Here is an 18,349-nt window from a genome sequence, read left to right as displayed (position 1 = left end):
AATTACAACATAGAAAAACTTTTCATTACTGTCCAGTCCAGCACACGAAGTGGCCATTCCATCAGCCAGTGAAAGTACGGAGGGTAGAGAAGTATCAGGCTTCCTAGCCCCGTGGGCCCCCGAGCCCAGCTCTCCCGGCCGCACAGGCGGGACTCACACACGCTCACAGGTGCACCCTTGCACAGGCACAAAGATACAGGCACAGGAACACTCACTACAGCATTATTTGTAATGGGAAGAATTTGCAAGACGACCGATACACGCATCATTCCATGGAAACGTTGTCAGTGTGGTGCAGAGCGTAAAAATGAGGTCGGTCTAAACGTACTCATAAGGAAAGAGGCCGGCGATCTAGTTAAGTAAGAAAGGCCATCTGGATCATGGTGTGTGTACCATGACCCAATTTATGTTTAGAAGAGAAAACAACCCCACACATACACTCCTACCATATGTGTGAATAGACAGAAAAAGTTATGGAAAGAATCAGTGGTTACTCCTGTGGAGAGATGAGAAATTGGAGGGGGCTCTCCCTTCTCACTACATATACTTTTGTACTGTTAACTTTGAAAATTTATAATGGGCACACACTTTTGTAAATTGTTAAACTTTTTTTCAAAGTTTGAAAGGAGTGAACTATTTAAAACTTTGCTCTTAAACAAATCTCTAATGATACAGGTTTTGTTAGTTACACTGTTAGCCACTCTATACATACAAACCTTACTCAGGTAAGGTATTATTACACATTTTGATAACGGTAAGAGGGAGAACAGGTAGTTAATACTCTAACTGGGGAGTCAGAATGAACATATATAAATATGAAAAACAAAAAACCAAGATCACCCAGCCTTAGTACCGTGGAGGGGTCGCTGGTGCCAGCAGACACTCAGCGGTCAGGCCACTCCACCCTCAAACGCCCGATTACACCGGAAAGCATATGGTCCCATGCAGGGCTGTACTGAGGCACCTGGCAGCCCCGCTCCAGCCCCGGCTGTGGCCTCGGATCCGAGGCTTGGAACTGCTTGTAGAACCACTCAGGCTGACCTCACTGGCCACGCTCACGGCCACGGCTTCCTGCTTCTGCTTTATGTCTTCGTGCCAGTGTCTGATACATGTGGTAAAAGACCACTCCAAAGCTGTTTCTTGCTAACTGAGTGGTAACTGTTAATTACCAACATCAAACTGATGAACGAACATCAACACCAACTACAGCTTAAAAATAGTTGGCTTTTGAAGAGGTTTCACGGTTTCCTTGGTGGTTCCTGGTTCCGTTGATGATAAAATTGTTACTTGGGCTACTTTTGGCTTCACTGCGTTAACTTGATCTAAGACAGGCGAGCTCTGGGTACTCTGGGGAGGGGATGCAGTTTGGGAGCTGGATATAGGAATATTTAAACGAGTGAATACTTTTGCCCCCAGGCCCCGTTTGCTTCCTTCCCTGCCGAGCAGAGCTCACGACAAGGCAGGGCAGGGCTGCTCTACGTGCGCCTTCCAGGCCCGTCTCCACGCTCTCCGCGGAGGTCACGTGAGTTCTGGAGGGTGTCAGGACCCACATCCGAAAGGGAGGAACTGAGGCCGGCTACACGACTTCTGATGCTTCTCTTAGACAATAAGCCACAATGTCACCTGACCCTTGAACCTTTACCATCACAACTACCTTCTCCATCGGTTTGGCCTGGGAAGTGGCCAATAAGGTCCGAAGCCACCCTCTGAGTCACAAGAACTGGACGGGAGGTCAGGGGCTCCACACATCACTGAGGGTGGAAGAGGTGGGAGACAGAGGGAAAAACCAAGGGTGTGAAGCACCAGGGGTGAGGAACCAGGAAAGCGGGGGCAGTCATCCATGGTGAGTAAGAGAGGAGAGAGGAACAGAACGGGAACAGGACTTGGGTCTTACCAAATTATTATGCCAATTTAGTAAATTAACAGAGCATCAGAAGTGCACAGGACTGACGTACATACAAAACAGAAACAGACTCACAGGCACAGAAAACAAACATGGTTACAAAGGGGAAAGTGGGGGGATAAATTAGGAGTTTGGGGATTAACAAATACACACTACAATATATAAATAAGGATCTACTGTAGAGCACAGGGAACTATATTCAGTATTTTGAAATAATCTGTAAGGTTAAACCTTACAGTAAAAGAACCTGAAAAAGAATGTGTGTGTGTGTGTGTGTGTGTGTGTATATATATATATATATATATAAAAAAACCTGACACCTGAAACTGTACACGTGAAAAAAAAGAAAAGCGCACCAGGATTTACTTTTAAAGCCTGCATATAAGAAATGCAGACTGACAGTTAAGGGATGCAGCTCTAAACTGTACTAAATATATAAAATCAACTTTCATGGATAAAAAAACAATTAAATGTAAAAATCCAGCACGGAAAAGCCTTTGAATCAACGTACCTCCAGGGGAAAACTTTTTTTCTTCTGAAAATTCAAGGTTGACCTTTTCACAACAAAATTTTTGACAAAAATACTTCGCACTGATCAGCCTTCCTGCGAGGATCTCAAATTGTTTTCCGGTAACAGCACTCCAGAGGGCACTGAGGCCCGGCGCCGTCACCCCGCGGAAGGCAAAGTAGGACACGGCTTGAATTGCTCCGGTCCCCGCGGCCAAGAGCAGCTGCCAGGAGCCCACACTGGGTGCTCGCAAGCCCAGGCCTCACTCCAGCCCCTAAATGGCCTTTCATCTCAAGCTCTTTCATTTTCTGAACAGCAAAGATATGATGAATAGTGATTTAGCTCTAACCACAAGCATCCTTGCAACTCTCTCCCAAATCCCCCGAAGATCAGGATATTCAAGTGACATGAGAAAAAGCGGAGAACTTTTTAGAAACACAGTCTTCTGGAGTCATTATTACTTTGCTACATCTCTTGTTTTTCATATATAACAATCATTGTTAGAATCTAATAAAATAAATTAAGCTTCTATAAAACCAGTAAGGCTTTTTAGCCCATATTAGTTCCCTTACACTACTCATCAGCCTCTCCTGCACCCTCTCTTCTCTCTCTCTCGGGTTTAATTTTAAAAATAATAATATGGTTATAAAAATATCATCCATAGATAATCATCAAGGACCTACTCTATAGCACAGGGAACTCTACTCAATACTCTGTAATAACATATATGGCAAAAGAATCTGAAAAAGAATAGATATATATGTGTATAACTGAATCACTTTGCTGTACACCTGAAACTAGCATAGCATTGTAAAGCAACTAGACTTCAATATAAAATAAAAATTAAAAAAAATTAAAAATATCAGCAAAAATATCAGCTGTATAAAACCGTATCACGTACAACTGTGGAAATTCCTCGTCGTCCATCCTTCTGGAACCCACTTCCCAGAGTAACACTGTTAACTATTTGGTGTGTATCTTTTCAGGCATTTTCTAGACATAAACATATGGTGCAGAGGGTTTGTGAGAATTTTTTTTTCTTTTCTTTAAATTTAATAGATGTAAATCACACTGTATATATTCTTCTGTGCCTTCATTTCTCACATAACAATATATTATGGACATCTTTCCACAGTAACACGCACACACAGACACACGTCTGCCTCATTTGTAGAATTACTTTTTACTAATCCTCCCTTCCCTGATAAATGAAGTTTCTAGTTTTTGTTTTGTTTTAGATCAACACGCTCAAGCATTAGAGGAGCTCCCTATGTGAAAGGAATCCTGGGGTAACTTTAAGAAAATGAAGCATTGGGCTTCCCTGGTGGCGCATAGGGGGCTTCCCTGGTGGCGCAGTGGTTGAGAGTCCGCCTGCCGATGCCAGGGACACGGGTTCGTGCCCCGGTCCGGGAAGATCCCACATGCCGCGGAGCGCTTGGGCCCGTGAGCCACGGCCACTGAGCCTGCGCGTCCGGAGCCTGTGCTCCGCAACGGGAGAGGCCACAACAGTGAGAGGCCCGCGAACCGCAAAAAAAAAAAAAAAAAAAAAGAAAGAAAGAAAATGAAGCATTGTTTTGAAATTCAAAAATGCTATTTCCTAATTTGTCCTATAGTTGGGATTTTTTTTTTATTCATATGGTACCAGCTTTCTCAAACCAGGGTTCATTTATAATAATTCTGAGAAGGAAGTGAGTTTAAATCACTCTGTTCTGAACCAAGCTCTCAGTGATACTGGAGAATCTTCTCAGCCCAGGCCTTCCCCACCCAGGGCCCTGGGCTGGGAATCACTGAAGCTCCAATGCCCAGCTCCTCTACAGCCCAGAACATTCTCTACAGCTAACACGGAACACAGAGGTCCTCTGGGAACAAAGCTCCTTCTCCCGAGTCAGTGGGGACCTGAGGGGTGGCTGATGCTCTGGTTCCCTCAAGGGGGCTGGACCAGAAGAGCTGCCACTGGAGGAGGAGGAGATGGACGAGAAGGGGGGGGGGAGGGAGGGGGAGGAGAAGAGGGAGGGAGGAGGAGGAGGAAGAGGAGATGTAGGAGGAGGGAGAGGGAGGAGGAGAGGGAGGGGAGGAGGGGGAGGGGGAGGAGAAGAGGGAGGGGAGGAGATGGAGGGAGGGAGGAGGAGGAGAGGGAGAGGGAGAGGGAAGAGAGGAGGAGATGGAGGAGAAGGGGGAGGGGAGGGAGGAGGAGGGGGAGATGGAAGAGATGGAGGAGAAGGGGGAGGGGAGGGAGGAGGAGGGGGAGGGGAGGAGGGGGAGGGGGAGGAGAAGAGGGAGGGGAGGAGATGGAGGGAGGGAGGAGGAGGAGAGGGAGAGGGAGAGGGAAGAGAGGAGGAGATGGAGGAGAAGGGGGAGGGGAGGGAGGAGGAGGGGGAGATGGAAGAGATGGAGGAGAAGGGGAGGGGAGAGGGGGGAGGAGGGGGGAGAGGGGGGAGGAGGAGGAAGAGGAGATGGAGGAGGAGGGGGAGGCAGCCCCATCTCAGGTGCAGATCACTCTGGGGAAGCCAGAAACCAGGCCTGGTTAGGTCTGAGAATTCATCTGCTAGTAAGGAGTGAGCAAAGGTTGCTAGCTAGAGCTTTTGAAGAGCACCCCTTACATGAGAACCGTGATAAGGCAGCAGCGTTTACGGTAAAAGGTGATGATAAAGGGGTGGTTAGGGCAGGGGTCCTCTAAATACACATGCATCCGATCACCCAGGGTCTCCCTGGTAAACACAGACTGCTGGTCTGCATTTCTGGTTCATTGGGTCTAGGGCTGAGCCTGAGAATCTGCATTTTTGACAAGTGTCCATGTGACGCTGATGCCGCCGGTCTAGGGACCACACTTTGACTTAGAAAGCTTCGTTAGCTGATCTGCTCTGACGCCTCAAAGCCGTGTGCCATGAACCTCAGCGTTTGTTCTTTAAATGCTAAACAAAAAACAGGTCCTGTACAGCTGAAGACTTTCCTTAAAAATAAACTTCAGGCTTCTATCTAAGCCAACCCAAGTGAGCACTTTATTTTCCTCAAGTTATTTTTGCTGCTTGCAAATTATTTTTTAAAGGAAAAAATGCAAAGACAATTTTTTAAAGTGCAACTCAGTTTCTGAAGGATGACTTTTGAGAAAAGTCATCGCAATGTCAAACGCAAAGTAAAACAAATCAAGCTAGGCTCAAGATATAAACAACTTCAAAATAACTTAGAGAGGAGGCACAGAGGAAGTCAAACCAGAACCCTGTAACTCAACAGCCCACGGGTCCCCACTGAATTCACATCCATCTAGAAAAAGGCTACTTATCAGAATCTCTGAAAGTTGAAACGGGGTAAGGTGAATGCTGCCACTCTTTTTTGTTAGCAAACTTTTCATTCTTTCCTTTTATCTCTGGGGCCTATGTGTTGAACGGAAGCGTTCTAAGAAAGAAAAGGACTAGCGAGAATCAATTCCAACAGGCAGAAAGGCAGGCAAGTTCTAAAAGGGGCAGAGGACCGAGTCACTGGGGAAGTGATTCTTCCCAGCCCAACCCTATCCCCAACTATGACGCCCCAGCTACAGATGACCATAGGATGGAATTAATGTCTAGTTTTAACCTTAGACGTTTAAATAAAAATAGGATTTAGACTCACCTGTTGAATATCCCATAAACGCTCCCCAGGAGCCAAGACATTAGCAAAGTCCTTTTCTGACGGAGTGATTCTGGTCCTCATTAACAGTGACATTAGGTGCCAGGCACCAGATACTGTGTGTCGCACCCCCGCCCCATCGTGTGTCAGAAGAATGTCATATAACTGGGGCTTGGGACCAGGCTGCCCACTTAACGTCTGCTTCTGCACCTGACTAGCTATATGACCTTGGGCACTCAGTCGGCATCGCTGTGCCTGCTGCCCACCTGTCAGGGGGCGTTAGCAATATTACCAATTTCCCAGTGGAGTTCAGAGGACACAAAGGATTAATTCGTGTAAAACTCAGCTCAGTAAAAGCGTTTATTATTTATTTTTCACAACTTCTCTATGAAGTATTTATATTATCCTTAGTTGCCTCATCCATTATCTAGTTTCATTTTCTCTAGAATTTTTTTTTTTTTTTTTTTTTTTGCGGTTCGCGGGGCTCTCAGTGTTGTGGCCTCTCCCGATACGGAGCACAGGATCCGGACGCGCAGGTTCAGCGGCCACGGCTCACGGGCCCAGCCGCTCCGCGGCATGTGGGATCTTTCCGGACCGGGGCACGAACCCATGTCCCCTGCATCGGCAGGCGGACTCTCAACCACTGCGCCACCAGGGAAGCCCTTCTCTAGAATTTAGTCCCTTAGTAATCTGATTCTTCTAGCAAATTTGCAATAAAACTGCAGCAAAAGATGAGAAAAAGAAGTGATGGAAAAAATAGGTAAGTATGGGAAAAGTCAAATTTTAATAAAAATCATACAGTTGTGGTCTTCTGACATTCAGACCGAGAACCAGGGAGCAAGAAGAATAGAGGCTAGGAAAAAAAAAATGCAGAAACAGAACTAAATGGTTGTCATTTACACCAATTCCCACTTCCAGGACTCGCACCCCGGCCTTCATTTGTTTAATCTCTTAAATCACTAGCCCGGGAGGTGTCTGGCTATTGACGGCTGGTAGGCTCTTTGTTCCGTTACCCTGGGCTCTGAGAGCCTGCACAGAACTAAGAACAAGGGCTCAGGTGGACAAGACATCTCTCTGCTACGGCTGACTTCCCACCTGGCCCTCCGGGACCCGCCCAGCACCACATGGAAGCTTCGTGAGATTCACAGACTTGGGGTGGGGTGAACTTCAACTTCATGGTATGCAACTGCTTTTACTCTGCCTCTGTTTTTTTGTTATGGATCATGAAAACAGTCTGTGACAAACAGACTTCATATTCCGTGAATGATCAAGCCCAAAGGGCCGTCAGGCCACTGTCATCTGAGGCTAGGGTTTCATCTCCCTCCAGCTCACCATGACGTTCAGCCTCGTGCTTTTCAGATTACTTAGAGCCGCTGTGGTGCTTCACGCCCTCTCCCTTCACCCAAAGTCTGAAAGCCCAGCACACAAACATAGAATTAGGTATGGCTATACAATCCGAGAAAAACTGCCTTGAGAAAACCCGGCTGGAGAAATTAATGAGGATTTCCCCCGTTTGGGAAGAGGGCGCTTTCAACTGTAATATGACACACCATTTAGCAGAAACTTTATCTTTTGAACAGAGAGAGGGAGGCTTTAATCAGATATGGCCCGTAACTGAATCTTAATCCTTAAAGGACATTAACAAGGAGGAAAACGACACACACAAACGTCTCTGCTCACTCTGGCCATCCCACAGCAATGGACGTGTTCAGGATCTAGCTGTAAGAGGCACATCTCACAGAGGGGAGTGGGGGACCCTCTCTACCAAGATACGCATGGAAATGGTGAGTGAGAAACAGTTAACCACCTCCTCCACACGGGAATGTTATGCAAATGACAGTACTGTACGTAAGTTCTTCTTTACCCACTGAAAACGTAAAAGAAAGGAACTTTTAGCCCTGCTCCACCCCAAATCCTTGAAAAGAAAGAACAAACGACATCGGAGTGGGAAGAAAAGGAGCAATTCTGAAAAGAAAGTCATCACTGGTTCCAGTATCTGGAACGCAGAACCAGAACGGCAGGGCTCTAGTCCCTGGACTCACAGGTCTGACGAGTTCCGGGGGGGTTAGATGTTTGTGCTGTGGACCACGTGACAGTCCCGCCCCGGACTGTCCCAAGGTGGTGACCTACTGCTTAAGCGAGCTCCCCCCTGCCTCCAGTGGCCCCCCCAGCTCAGGGAGGCTCAGGCTGTCCGATCATGTTCTGCGACTCAGCACCAGGAATCTGAGGCACAAGGGGGATTTCAATTTTCTTTTTTTAACCTGAAGTCTGTTGCCTGTGTACTTCACATCTCTCTTGCGTACTTAAAACAAGTAAAGGCATCTCCTACTCTTTTCACTGCTCCGTAATGAGTAATGATTGTGAGTAGTGCTTCTGACTGTTGGCCAACAAATCCACCACCGCCGCTGGACTCTGACACCACCTGCTGGCCGTGACCTTCCGAGGGCTCTTACCTGGGGCTCCTGTGTACATGATGGAAAACACATTGATCGCGATGGTAGCGGCATAGAACACGGGAAGCGCCCGGAGGCCGTTGGGAACAGGGTCCTCCTGTGGGGTAAGGAGATAAGGGGGCAGGTCAGGACTCCAGGGGCATCCGCAGGCAGCACAGGCAAAATGACACAAGTCATTGTTCCGGGAAAGCCCTGTCCCTGCCGCGGGCTGTGTGCACCTCCAGACCCGGGGCTGGCCTGGGCTGACCCTCCTCCTACACGAGTGCTGTGGCAAAGGGCCCATGATGGTGACCAGCAGACGCATTAATGCGCTGGGATCACATGAGGTGGTGACAGATGTGGGGACAGAGAAGGGCTGTTGGTGAGGCCAGCTTCTGGGACTAAAGCCCTGACCCGGAGCACTCACTATTCTAGCTACATTCACATTGGCCCAAAAATCCACTTTCAGCAAATATTTTGAGGCTTGACCCTCTGAGGATGCTCTGAGAAAGTCAAATGACTTCAACACCACGGCATTACTACTAGATTTTATGGTACTCCGTGACACGATCCGGGTTTGCTGTGTTGAAATATATAAAGCAAGGAAATACAGGACCACGTGCTATGACTTTCAGAATCCTTTCACAAGGTGGAGCAATCCCCCTTCAACTATTAAAAAGCGAAAAGAACTGTGGGTTCTTTGTCTAAGAAAACATTTTTTTACAACCTTAGGCTTCTGGTACAACACCTCCGAAACCTAATATTTCAGCGAGAACAGTACTGCACGTGTTTTAGGCAAAGTCACACCTGGGAGAATATTCGAAATTTAGAGTTTACAGAGGAAAAATATAGAGTTTGAGGGTTTAGATCTACAGAGGATTTTGAAGCAAAAGTATGAACCGGGAACTCCTCGACGCAGAACTGGCATGTAGGTGTGGCTTAAATAATTCAAACACGGGCTAATTTCTGACAACCATGTAAGACACTCTTGTACATTGGTATGAGCCTATGACCCACCCATGATAAAAGGAAAATTAGGTCTAAGTCTTGATGCGAGCTACAGAAGTCAGGGTAAGTACAGACTATCTCACAGTTCCTAGTTGACAGCTCCTACTGTCAAATGCAAACGTGTGCAAATCAAGTAGGTTTGCAGGACTGTGAACTCATCAAGAACCCGCCTGCGATGTCTCAAGCGGCCACCAGCACTTGTTGGGAGGCCTGAGGTGAATGGAAGTGAGATGTCAGGAAAGGGAGAGCTGGGGTGGAAGGTGATTCAGCCGCATGGGAGCCCCAGCCCCAGTCACAGGAGGGCAGGTGAGGAACAGGTACAAAGGGATGGGCAGGAGCCTGGGACGAGGCACATCACCCCCCGATCTGCCGTGGACCTGGGACAGGAACCCAGGCTGAACCGAAAACGAAGCGCTGCGATGCTCACATGCCTACTGCCTCCGCTTCCAAAATGCTGTTTTCTGGGGGACGACGGCTGCTACGGAAAGACTCCCAACCGGTAACTCCTGAAGGCGTAAAGTCTTCAGTTTGCGTGTTGTAACTGAATCACCTTATGTTTTCTCAAATAACCTATTCTTTTTTTTTTTTTTTTTTTTTTTTTTGCAGTACGCGGGCCTCTCACTGTTGTGGCCTCTCCCGTTGCGGAGCACAGGCTCCGGATGCGCAGGCTCAGCGGCCATGGCTCACGGGCTCAGCCGCTCCACGGCATGTGGGATCTTCCCGGACCGGGGCACGAACCCGCGTCCCCTGCATCGGCAGGCGGACTCTCAACCACTGCGCCACCAGGGAAGCCCCAAATAACCTATTCTTAAAACGCAAATGGCAGCTGTCTCATTGGGACCCGTCTCTGTTCCTCCTCCTGTCTCGATCCCTCCCTCCCTCCCTCCTTCCTTTCCTTCCTTCCCTGCACCCATCACCTGCCCCCCATCCAAGCAGCCATCCCTCTCTCTTAACAGATAGATGTTCAACCGGCGTCTCTGAAGGGCTAAGCAGTGCTGGGCGCCATCTACGCATGCGAAGAGACAGTCACGGTTTCTACTCTCACAGATCTTACGGTCAAATAGCGAACAGGGGGCCAAGCAGGAGATAAATCGCTGCACAACGACGCCGAGTGCAATGATAAGAAGGCAGTGAGTGTGTGGGGACACAGAGGGACGTACCCAAGTGGAGGCTGGGGCAGGAGAACCTGGGAAGTGACTCCTGGCGGGGGGCAGATGATGGGGGTGCAGGGGGGGCAAGAGTGGATGGCACCTTCCAAGATGTTACTGGGTCCTAGGACAGCCTGACCCCGGAGAAGGGCTGGTGAGTTTGTGACCATCCAAAAGAGTGAGCCCGCCTAGAAGAAGAGCTGTGTCTTCAAGCAAGGAGACGGCTGAAGGCAGGCGTGTCCCGATGTGCTCGCGTGTGCGGAGCAGCCAAAGGCAAGCAGCAGGGCTTATGAAACGCAACAGCCCCTTGACGGGCAAATCGAAACGTAACCAAGGTTTTTTTTGTTTCTTGCCGAGAATACTGATCTCAGTAAGCTTCCATTTTCATCTCATTTCATTTTTGATAAAAATGTACCCACACACCCCCCGCCCCCATAGGTGTTATTTCCTTCTTTTTATCCTATCCTCAAGGATATGAAGAAAACCAGTGTCTGAAGCTTCCTTTCTCCATTAAAAAACAGAAAACACCTTACATTTGCGTAAAGAAATTCTCCAGCTGTTTTTAGTGCTAGTTAATTTCAAAATCGTGACACTATCTTCCTCTATTCTGTTTACTGTTCACAAAATAATTATCTTTCCTTTTTTGAGGGTGAGCACAGTGCCCAAGAATGCTGACCAATGAACTAAGTCATATGGCAAGACACCTCATGTCCAGTGCTGGTTCTGGGGGAGCCCCTGGGTACTCTACCCACCTCTTCCTGCCTACTTTTGAATAACGTCTAATTCCAACTTCAGGGGGCTGTGCCTTAACAATTATTCCTCTGACCCCTCTCACTATTAATTTCTATTGAGTAGAACCAAAATTAGGTCTAAAACTTAATTAAAAAAATAATAGCCTCACTTACCTTTTTTAAGATGAACTTTCTGATCAGTACAAACAGCACGCCAGACATGAAACCAGACAACAGCGGAGATATAAACCAAGAAGCAACTGAATAATCAAAAGAAAATCTAGTGAATGTTAAAATTCTACGTAATTCAGGTCCTATTTACATAATACAGTGATAACCAACATATAGCACATACATTAGCAAACATTCCTGGAATTGTTCACCTTGACTCAGAACCCAGCAAACCCACTGCCTTGGCAGACTGACCTCCACACAGGGGTCACCGTCCTCACAAACAGACCTCAGGCCACGGCACACGCACCACCTCCCAGCTCCGGCCTCCGACGACGACGGTTCCTTTGATTCCCACTGAGCCCCTTCTGCCTGCCCTTCGTGCAGCCCCACCCCTGGACCACCTTCCCTTTCAATTTCCAAGGCCAGCCTGGTACTGTCACCCCGTAGCCTCTGGCTGCACACTGGAAACATCTGCAGAGTTTTCAAAAACTAGTTACGTTCTGGGTCCACCCACAGAATTCTCATTTAAAAGGTCTGGAATGGGGTCTGGGCACTGATATCTTTAAATTGCTCTCCCAGGTAATTCGAAAGTGCAGCCAGAATCAAGCACCACTGTTCTAGAAGCCTGGGACCTCGGGTGAGTTTCCTGGGATGTCAGGTGAGTTTCCTGGGGTCAGCAGAGTTCCCTGGCAATCTGTGTCCCGCTTGCAGTTCAGGGATCCGCTTATCCTAGGGGCTCCTAAGGCCACTATGATTCGTAAAAGGATGGAGATGGGCGAGAGAGAGTGTTTTTCACAATGGGCGTGTTGGTACTTAGGGGGCTGAAAGGACTTCCCCCTTACTGAAAAAGTCAGACCCAGGAAGCAGGTTGTCAAACCCCTCTTAACAGTCCCCACTGGGCAGCCCACAACCCAGAAGCAGCACCAGGCAGACTGGGGGTCTCCTGGATGCAGTGGGGCAAGTAGCACTCGGCTCACTTCCACGCTTCCGCATCACCAGGAACTCTGACTCCTGGACCAGGGCCCAGTTTTTCTCTGCCTACACACTGATTTCAACCAGATAAATTTCTAAACGCCCTGTGAACGACAGATACTGATTTTCAAAGCTGGATGACAAGGTAGCATTTGAAAAGAGCATCTGGAGTTAAAAACTGCATAACAGTCCACAATCTCTGCTAACAGAAATTTTAAGGGAAAACGTTCATAGACCTATCCATATAGGTCTTCTAAACGTTAACACTTAAAGAAAAAAGTATAACGGTGACTTTCAATAACACTTACTCTAGAAAATGTAAACTTTCCTGCTTATAAGTGAAAGAAAATGGCAATTACCAATCTTGACCAGCTCCATCCACTGCACACCTTTTGTACCAATTGCGACGAGGGAGAATCCAATGGTGGCCCCAACAATGCAGTGAGTCCCCGAGATCGGGAGCCTCAGGAAGGATGCAATGAGCTGCCAGACGGCAGAGCCTGCGGGTTGAAGATAAAAAACAAAGACAGAAAAAAGTCAGATATCCAGCGGGATGTCTCAAACAGCCATAGATGGAAGAAAGCCAAATTACGTTCTCCTTTCCAATGCCTCCCTGGGGTTAATTGTCTCTGGATTGTTTCTTTACAAAGCCCTGAGAGAAACCACTCAAATAACTTTAGCCAAAGGAACAGTCTTCAACACTGAAGGGATAATGCTGACTTATTCAAAGGAAAGTACTTGAAAGTATTTAAAGAAAAGCCCCTTGATGTCAGTTCCTAGTTGCCTTTGTCATGGTTAAGCAAGGGTGCTGGTGATGAGGTGAGTTCTGATGTGAAGTGTGGCCAGGACCAAGCAGGAGAATGAACATGGAGAAACAGGAAAGGCTGCGTATTGGAAAAGATTCTGCTGTAGTTACGCCGTTCAGTCACAACATGAGGAGGCTAGATACCGCCTACGTATATTAGTCGGTACAAGAGAGAGTATAAAATACAAACATCAAATCACAATGCTGTATACCTGAAGCCAATATAATGTCACGTCGAATATACCTCAGTAAAAACAAAGAGAGAGTGTGTGTAATCCCGCATTACTTTTCGCCGTTTTGCCTCTCCTGTGAGAAGTAACTATGATATTTAACCCCACGCTGGGCATCTACCCTCAGCCCCTGCCCAGGCGGCTGGGCCTCTTTTGGCCTGCTCCCTCCAGGCCTTCTAATTCTCAGGAATTAAGAGGATCCCTGGGTTTGGGCTTTGTGTCCTTTTACCTCAATTTCGCCACCCTTTTCTAGGCTTCGTGTTCTTCCAGGCTACAGTTCACTTCAGATATTTTCATAAGCAGATCAAGTTTTGCAGGGAGTATTAAAAGCATTGGCTGGGGAGAGGTCACTTTCGGAAACAGCTGTTGAAAAGCTCACAAAGGGCTGCAGGGGACGAAGGGCCTGGCTGATAAGCAGGGCACGGCCTTAATCCCAAGTGTTAACTCTGGAAATCTGGCTGCTTGGTAGCAGCACTTTTAAACAGACCCCTGGCATTTTCTCCAAAAACATCTGCGTCACAGAGGCTCGTGAGAGGTCGTGCAGGTCCCCATTTGCGGAGCAAGGCTGACAGCTGCTCTGGGAGCGCCAGGCAGGCTGACCTTTGCGCCGCAGCGGGCCGTGACCCCGAACCTACCCCCCGAAACGTGTGCTGGGAGGAGGAGGGCCAGCCTTGGGCTGCCAAACCGGTGACAGGCTTGATGGCAGCAACCAGGCTCCCCCGCGGGCAGTCCTGCAAGCCCGGACATCTAAGCCCTGGGCTCCTCAGGGACTAGTTGTTTTAAAAATAAAGCCAGACTTTGGAGCGTGTTTCACACCACAGAACCAGAACTTAAAAAGCAAATATTCTTACAAAAAGTAAAATACCCTAGTGATGTTAAGAGAATGGGATAAACTCACCCACGTGAATTCAGACCATGAGGTTTTCAATCCTGAAAGCCACTCTCCTCTCTCTGGCTGACTTTATAACAGGAGGGTTTTGTAAGGAAAGGTAGGGGGACGGGGCTGCCTGAGAGAGGGAGGAATGGGGGGTGGGCACTGGGGAGCAGGGGACAGAGGGGAAGACGGGGCCTTGCAAGGCGAGAGTGGGCCAGAGGCCCTCCTTGACCTTGGGAATTCCTGGAGGTGAATGGGATTACATTAGCGTGAAGGAAAACAGTGGGAAAAAGAGAGAGTTTAACCTAAGATAATGATGTCCTGCAATGAAGGAGGGGATTAAGCACCGGATGAGGCTGCCAGACAAAACCTGGGGAAAGTGGAGGTTAAGATGGGTGTCTGAGGCCGCAGGCTCCTGGAGGATGAAAGAACGGCAAAGAAGGTACAGGTTACGCGGAGGCAAAGAAGACTCAGCACTTCCTAGGCTGGTTCCAGGAGATGGCTCGGTCGTGCTGTCGTGGGTATTTCCACGAAAAGATGGCGCGTTCTGAATTCTCAGTGGATTTTGGGAACCACTGGCGGTTTCATACTAAGTGGATCGACTGTTGCTTTAGGGCTGAGCTAAAGTCCCCGGAGGTGCCTTGTTCAGGAAGTGTGGCTGGCATGAACAATTTCTTCTACCCAATCAACTTAACAGTACCGCAACTTTACCAGCAAGCACAGAGACCCATGGGCTTGGGGTGAAGATTATAAAGAAAAAAGAGAAAAAAAATAAAGAGATGAGGAGAAAAGGGACAAAGAAAGGGATGTTGACTTTAAAAGAGGAAGATTGGGAGAACTCAGGCATCTGAACAGAATCATCTCGGTTTGGGCCAATCGTGATCATACCACCATCCTAAACTTCCCCAGTTCCCATGTACAAGGAACCCAATTTTAAAAGTCTAGGTAACTCTCACCAATTCCCAACAAAATAGGCTTTGAGATTCTTCTAACCACACACCAAAAAAAATAAAAGACACCAAAGCAAACCAAATCAAGTTATTCAAGCAAAAATCCCCAAATCCTTTGGTTGACCTAAATTCTAGTGGAGGTAAGTATCCTTCATTCTTTGAGTGTAGAGACCAAGGCCAGGGGTGGGAAAACCCAAAAACTGGACAACTTATGGCTGTCTACACGGCAAGTTAGTGGTGACGTGGAGCTCAGCCCGCAGGCCTTCCGTCCACCCAGGGCCCTGGGGCAGCCTCACAAACAAACCTCCTCGGTAGGCACCACCACTCCCCAGAGGGCTCATCCAACTCAAGGAGGAACCTCTGTTAAGACTGAACTTCATCACTGTATAGCACAGGGAACTCTACTCAATCCTCTGTAATGACCTGTATGGGAAAAGAATCTATAAAAGGAGCCGATATATGTATAACTGACTCACTGTGCACCTGAAGCTAACACGACGCTGTAAATCAACTACACTCCAATTATAAAATTAAAAAAAAAAGATTGAACTTCATCAGTGTTTTTCTTTATTTCTCCTCGACTTTCAATATATCTTGTCCGCATCATACCGACTGGCAAAATCTTAATTTCCTCCTGATAGGATTATGTCTTAGATATTGACCATGACTACTGAGGGTGAATTTGACAAACAACTGTCAAACTGTCAGGGAAACGTCAATTATACCGGACTGTGATGAGAAGCACATGTTCAGTGAAGGTGAAAATTCAATCATTACAGTAGCTGTGGTAGTAAAGGATTTTTAATTCTTAAAAATAATGCTGAGTTAAAGTCATCATCAGCCTTACATCCTTCACACAACACGTGCAGCTGATGAAGAGGAACTCCTCAGCACGTATGACCGGCTTCCTGTGCTTTAGTAGTGTTTAATTCCTTACTGAGGACATCCATCTTCCAACCAAAGGCCTCAACTACTCTACTTCTCAAACTAACCCGCTGTAAAGAAAAGATGATGGGCCACCTTAAACCTGGCAAACGACCTGCACATTCTGGGGGCTTAAGAAGTGCTGGCGGTGGTAAACCCCTGGGGATCCGTGGGATGTAGCCGTGTTCTTGGTCCACCAGCATCCGGCCTCCCGGTGCAGGGCTCTCCCCACAAAAGCATGTGCCCTGTTGAAAGCAGAAGGTGGCAGGACTCCCCTCTCCCCCCCTCCCCCACTACCTGTGGAGACACGCCATCTGCTGTGCATCACCTCGACCTAGAGGCAAGCGGAGGAGGAGCTTGTCGGCTGCATCTAAGGCCCTGCTGCCCGAACCTTCCAGCTCAGCGAGGGCAGCGCCCACGGTGCTGCCAGTGTGGACTCGCCTCGGGCAGGGGAGGAACCACACGCCCGACACCACCAATAAAAGGTCCGACTGCAAACAGGTGACATACAAGTGATCTTCAAGTGGAAAACAAAACAATCGTACTAGGGCTTCCCTGGTGGCACAGTGGGGGCTTCCCTGGTGGTGCAGTGGTTGAGAGCCCGCCTGCCGATGCAGGGGACGCGGGTTCGTGCCCCGGTCTGGGAAGATCCCACATGTCGCGGAGCGGCTGGGCCGGTGAGCCGTGGCCGCTGAACATGCGCGTCCGGAGCCTGTGCTCCGCAACAGTGAGAGGCCCGCGTACCACAAAAACAAACAAACAAACAAAAAACAAACAAAAAAAACAAGCATACTAGATGGAGCTCCCAGGGGTGGAATCAGAAAGTCCAAACAAACACTAACAAAAGGAAGACAAATGACAGAGAAGACCAGAGTTTCTTGAAAACACAGTCACTTAAGAGTCAATTGGTAACTGCTTTAAAACTTCAACGGAGAATACAGAAGTTAAGCGAATAAATACTGTTTTGGGGCAACCACGTTTTCAAAACATTACTTCCTAACTGATGGAAAATCTATGAAAAAATAGAAATGAATCTTCAAGGTTTATAAATAAACCTAAGTAAACCTCTCAAACACATTCACTTAGACGTGTTCTTTCTTTAATAACTTTCAAACAGCTTTAAAATGACAAAGAGCTATGCTACAAATATCTTTTTCTGGACTTTATGAAAAGCACTGACTTAACCAAAATCTATTTGGACAAGCAAGTCTGCCATACATTCAAGGAAGGAAATGGTTGCTTGATATTTGAACACTAACCAAAATCATAACTGAATTAAAACACAGAGAGCACAAATAAGGTATAGTAAATGAGAAATCTGAAAAAGTATACATACGTATATGTATGGCTGAATCACTTTGCTGTACACCTGAAACTAACACAACATCGTAAATCAACTGGACTTCAATAAAAAAAAAAAGAACCATCAAACCAGTTTTTGAAAAGTTAAAACAAAAATCTCATTTATGGATATGACAAATGAGAAATGGGTCAGTGGACACATTCCCACAGGTGGAAAGACGAGGCTACTTACCGACCATGGCACTGACCTCCCCGGCCATGAGCGTCTCCGCAGTGTGGTTGTACAGGTTCACGTCAATGATGCCTTTCCGGATGGTCTCTCCGACTTTGGCCCCCAGTAACACCGAACCGGTGGTTTCAAAGATTGAAGCCAGGATGCAGGCCTGCCTCAGGGTCACCACGCCCGAGCCCACGGCGGTACCAAACGAATTGGCAACATCATTGGCACCCACGGAAAACGCCAAAATAAAAGCTATGAAAAAACCCAAGATGACCATCCACAGATACTCATCTGCGGCCATTTTGGAAAGGGGGTTCCGGGTACTTTTCTTTTGCAGAAGTATTTGAAAGCTGCCGAGCTTGAGGTTCAAACGTCGTCAGGCCGAGAGTTCTCGTAAACAATGAGTCTGCTCTGGAAAGTGCCGGATGATGCTGGAGCTGCACAAACTGCTAGCTGCTGGTTTTCAAACTACTGTCAGGACAGTTCATTGGGTTGTGTTCAGTCAGCGGTAAAACACATTCCATATTTTCCTTCCCAGTCTGGGGAAGCTGTGAGATCTCCCCCT

The 18,349-nt window shown here is 47.6% G+C and overlaps 1 protein-coding gene across 1 annotated transcript in view; it reads right to left on the bottom strand.

The window, feature by feature from the left end:
- SLC20A2 (solute carrier family 20 member 2) overlaps window positions 1-18,085 on the bottom strand; it is a 47,222-nt gene extending 29,137 nt beyond the window's left edge. Inside the window, exons 1-4 of the mRNA XM_065900020.1 lie at window positions 17,797-18,085; window positions 12,839-12,979; window positions 11,508-11,593; window positions 8,468-8,564 (exon numbers count right to left, since the gene is read on the bottom strand). Of these exons, the coding sequence (XP_065756092.1) occupies window positions 8,468-8,564; window positions 11,508-11,593; window positions 12,839-12,979; window positions 17,797-18,085 (613 nt within the window). The remainder of the gene's footprint in view (window positions 1-8,467; window positions 8,565-11,507; window positions 11,594-12,838; window positions 12,980-17,796) is intronic.
- Between the last annotated feature and the right edge of the window lie 264 nt (window positions 18,086-18,349).

This window comes from Phocoena phocoena, chromosome 21 (assembly GCF_963924675.1).
Source record: "Phocoena phocoena chromosome 21, mPhoPho1.1, whole genome shotgun sequence".
In the NCBI taxonomy this organism is placed as follows: Eukaryota; Metazoa; Chordata; class Mammalia; order Artiodactyla; family Phocoenidae; genus Phocoena; species Phocoena phocoena.
This window is presented reverse-complemented; position numbering and strand designations above follow the sequence as displayed.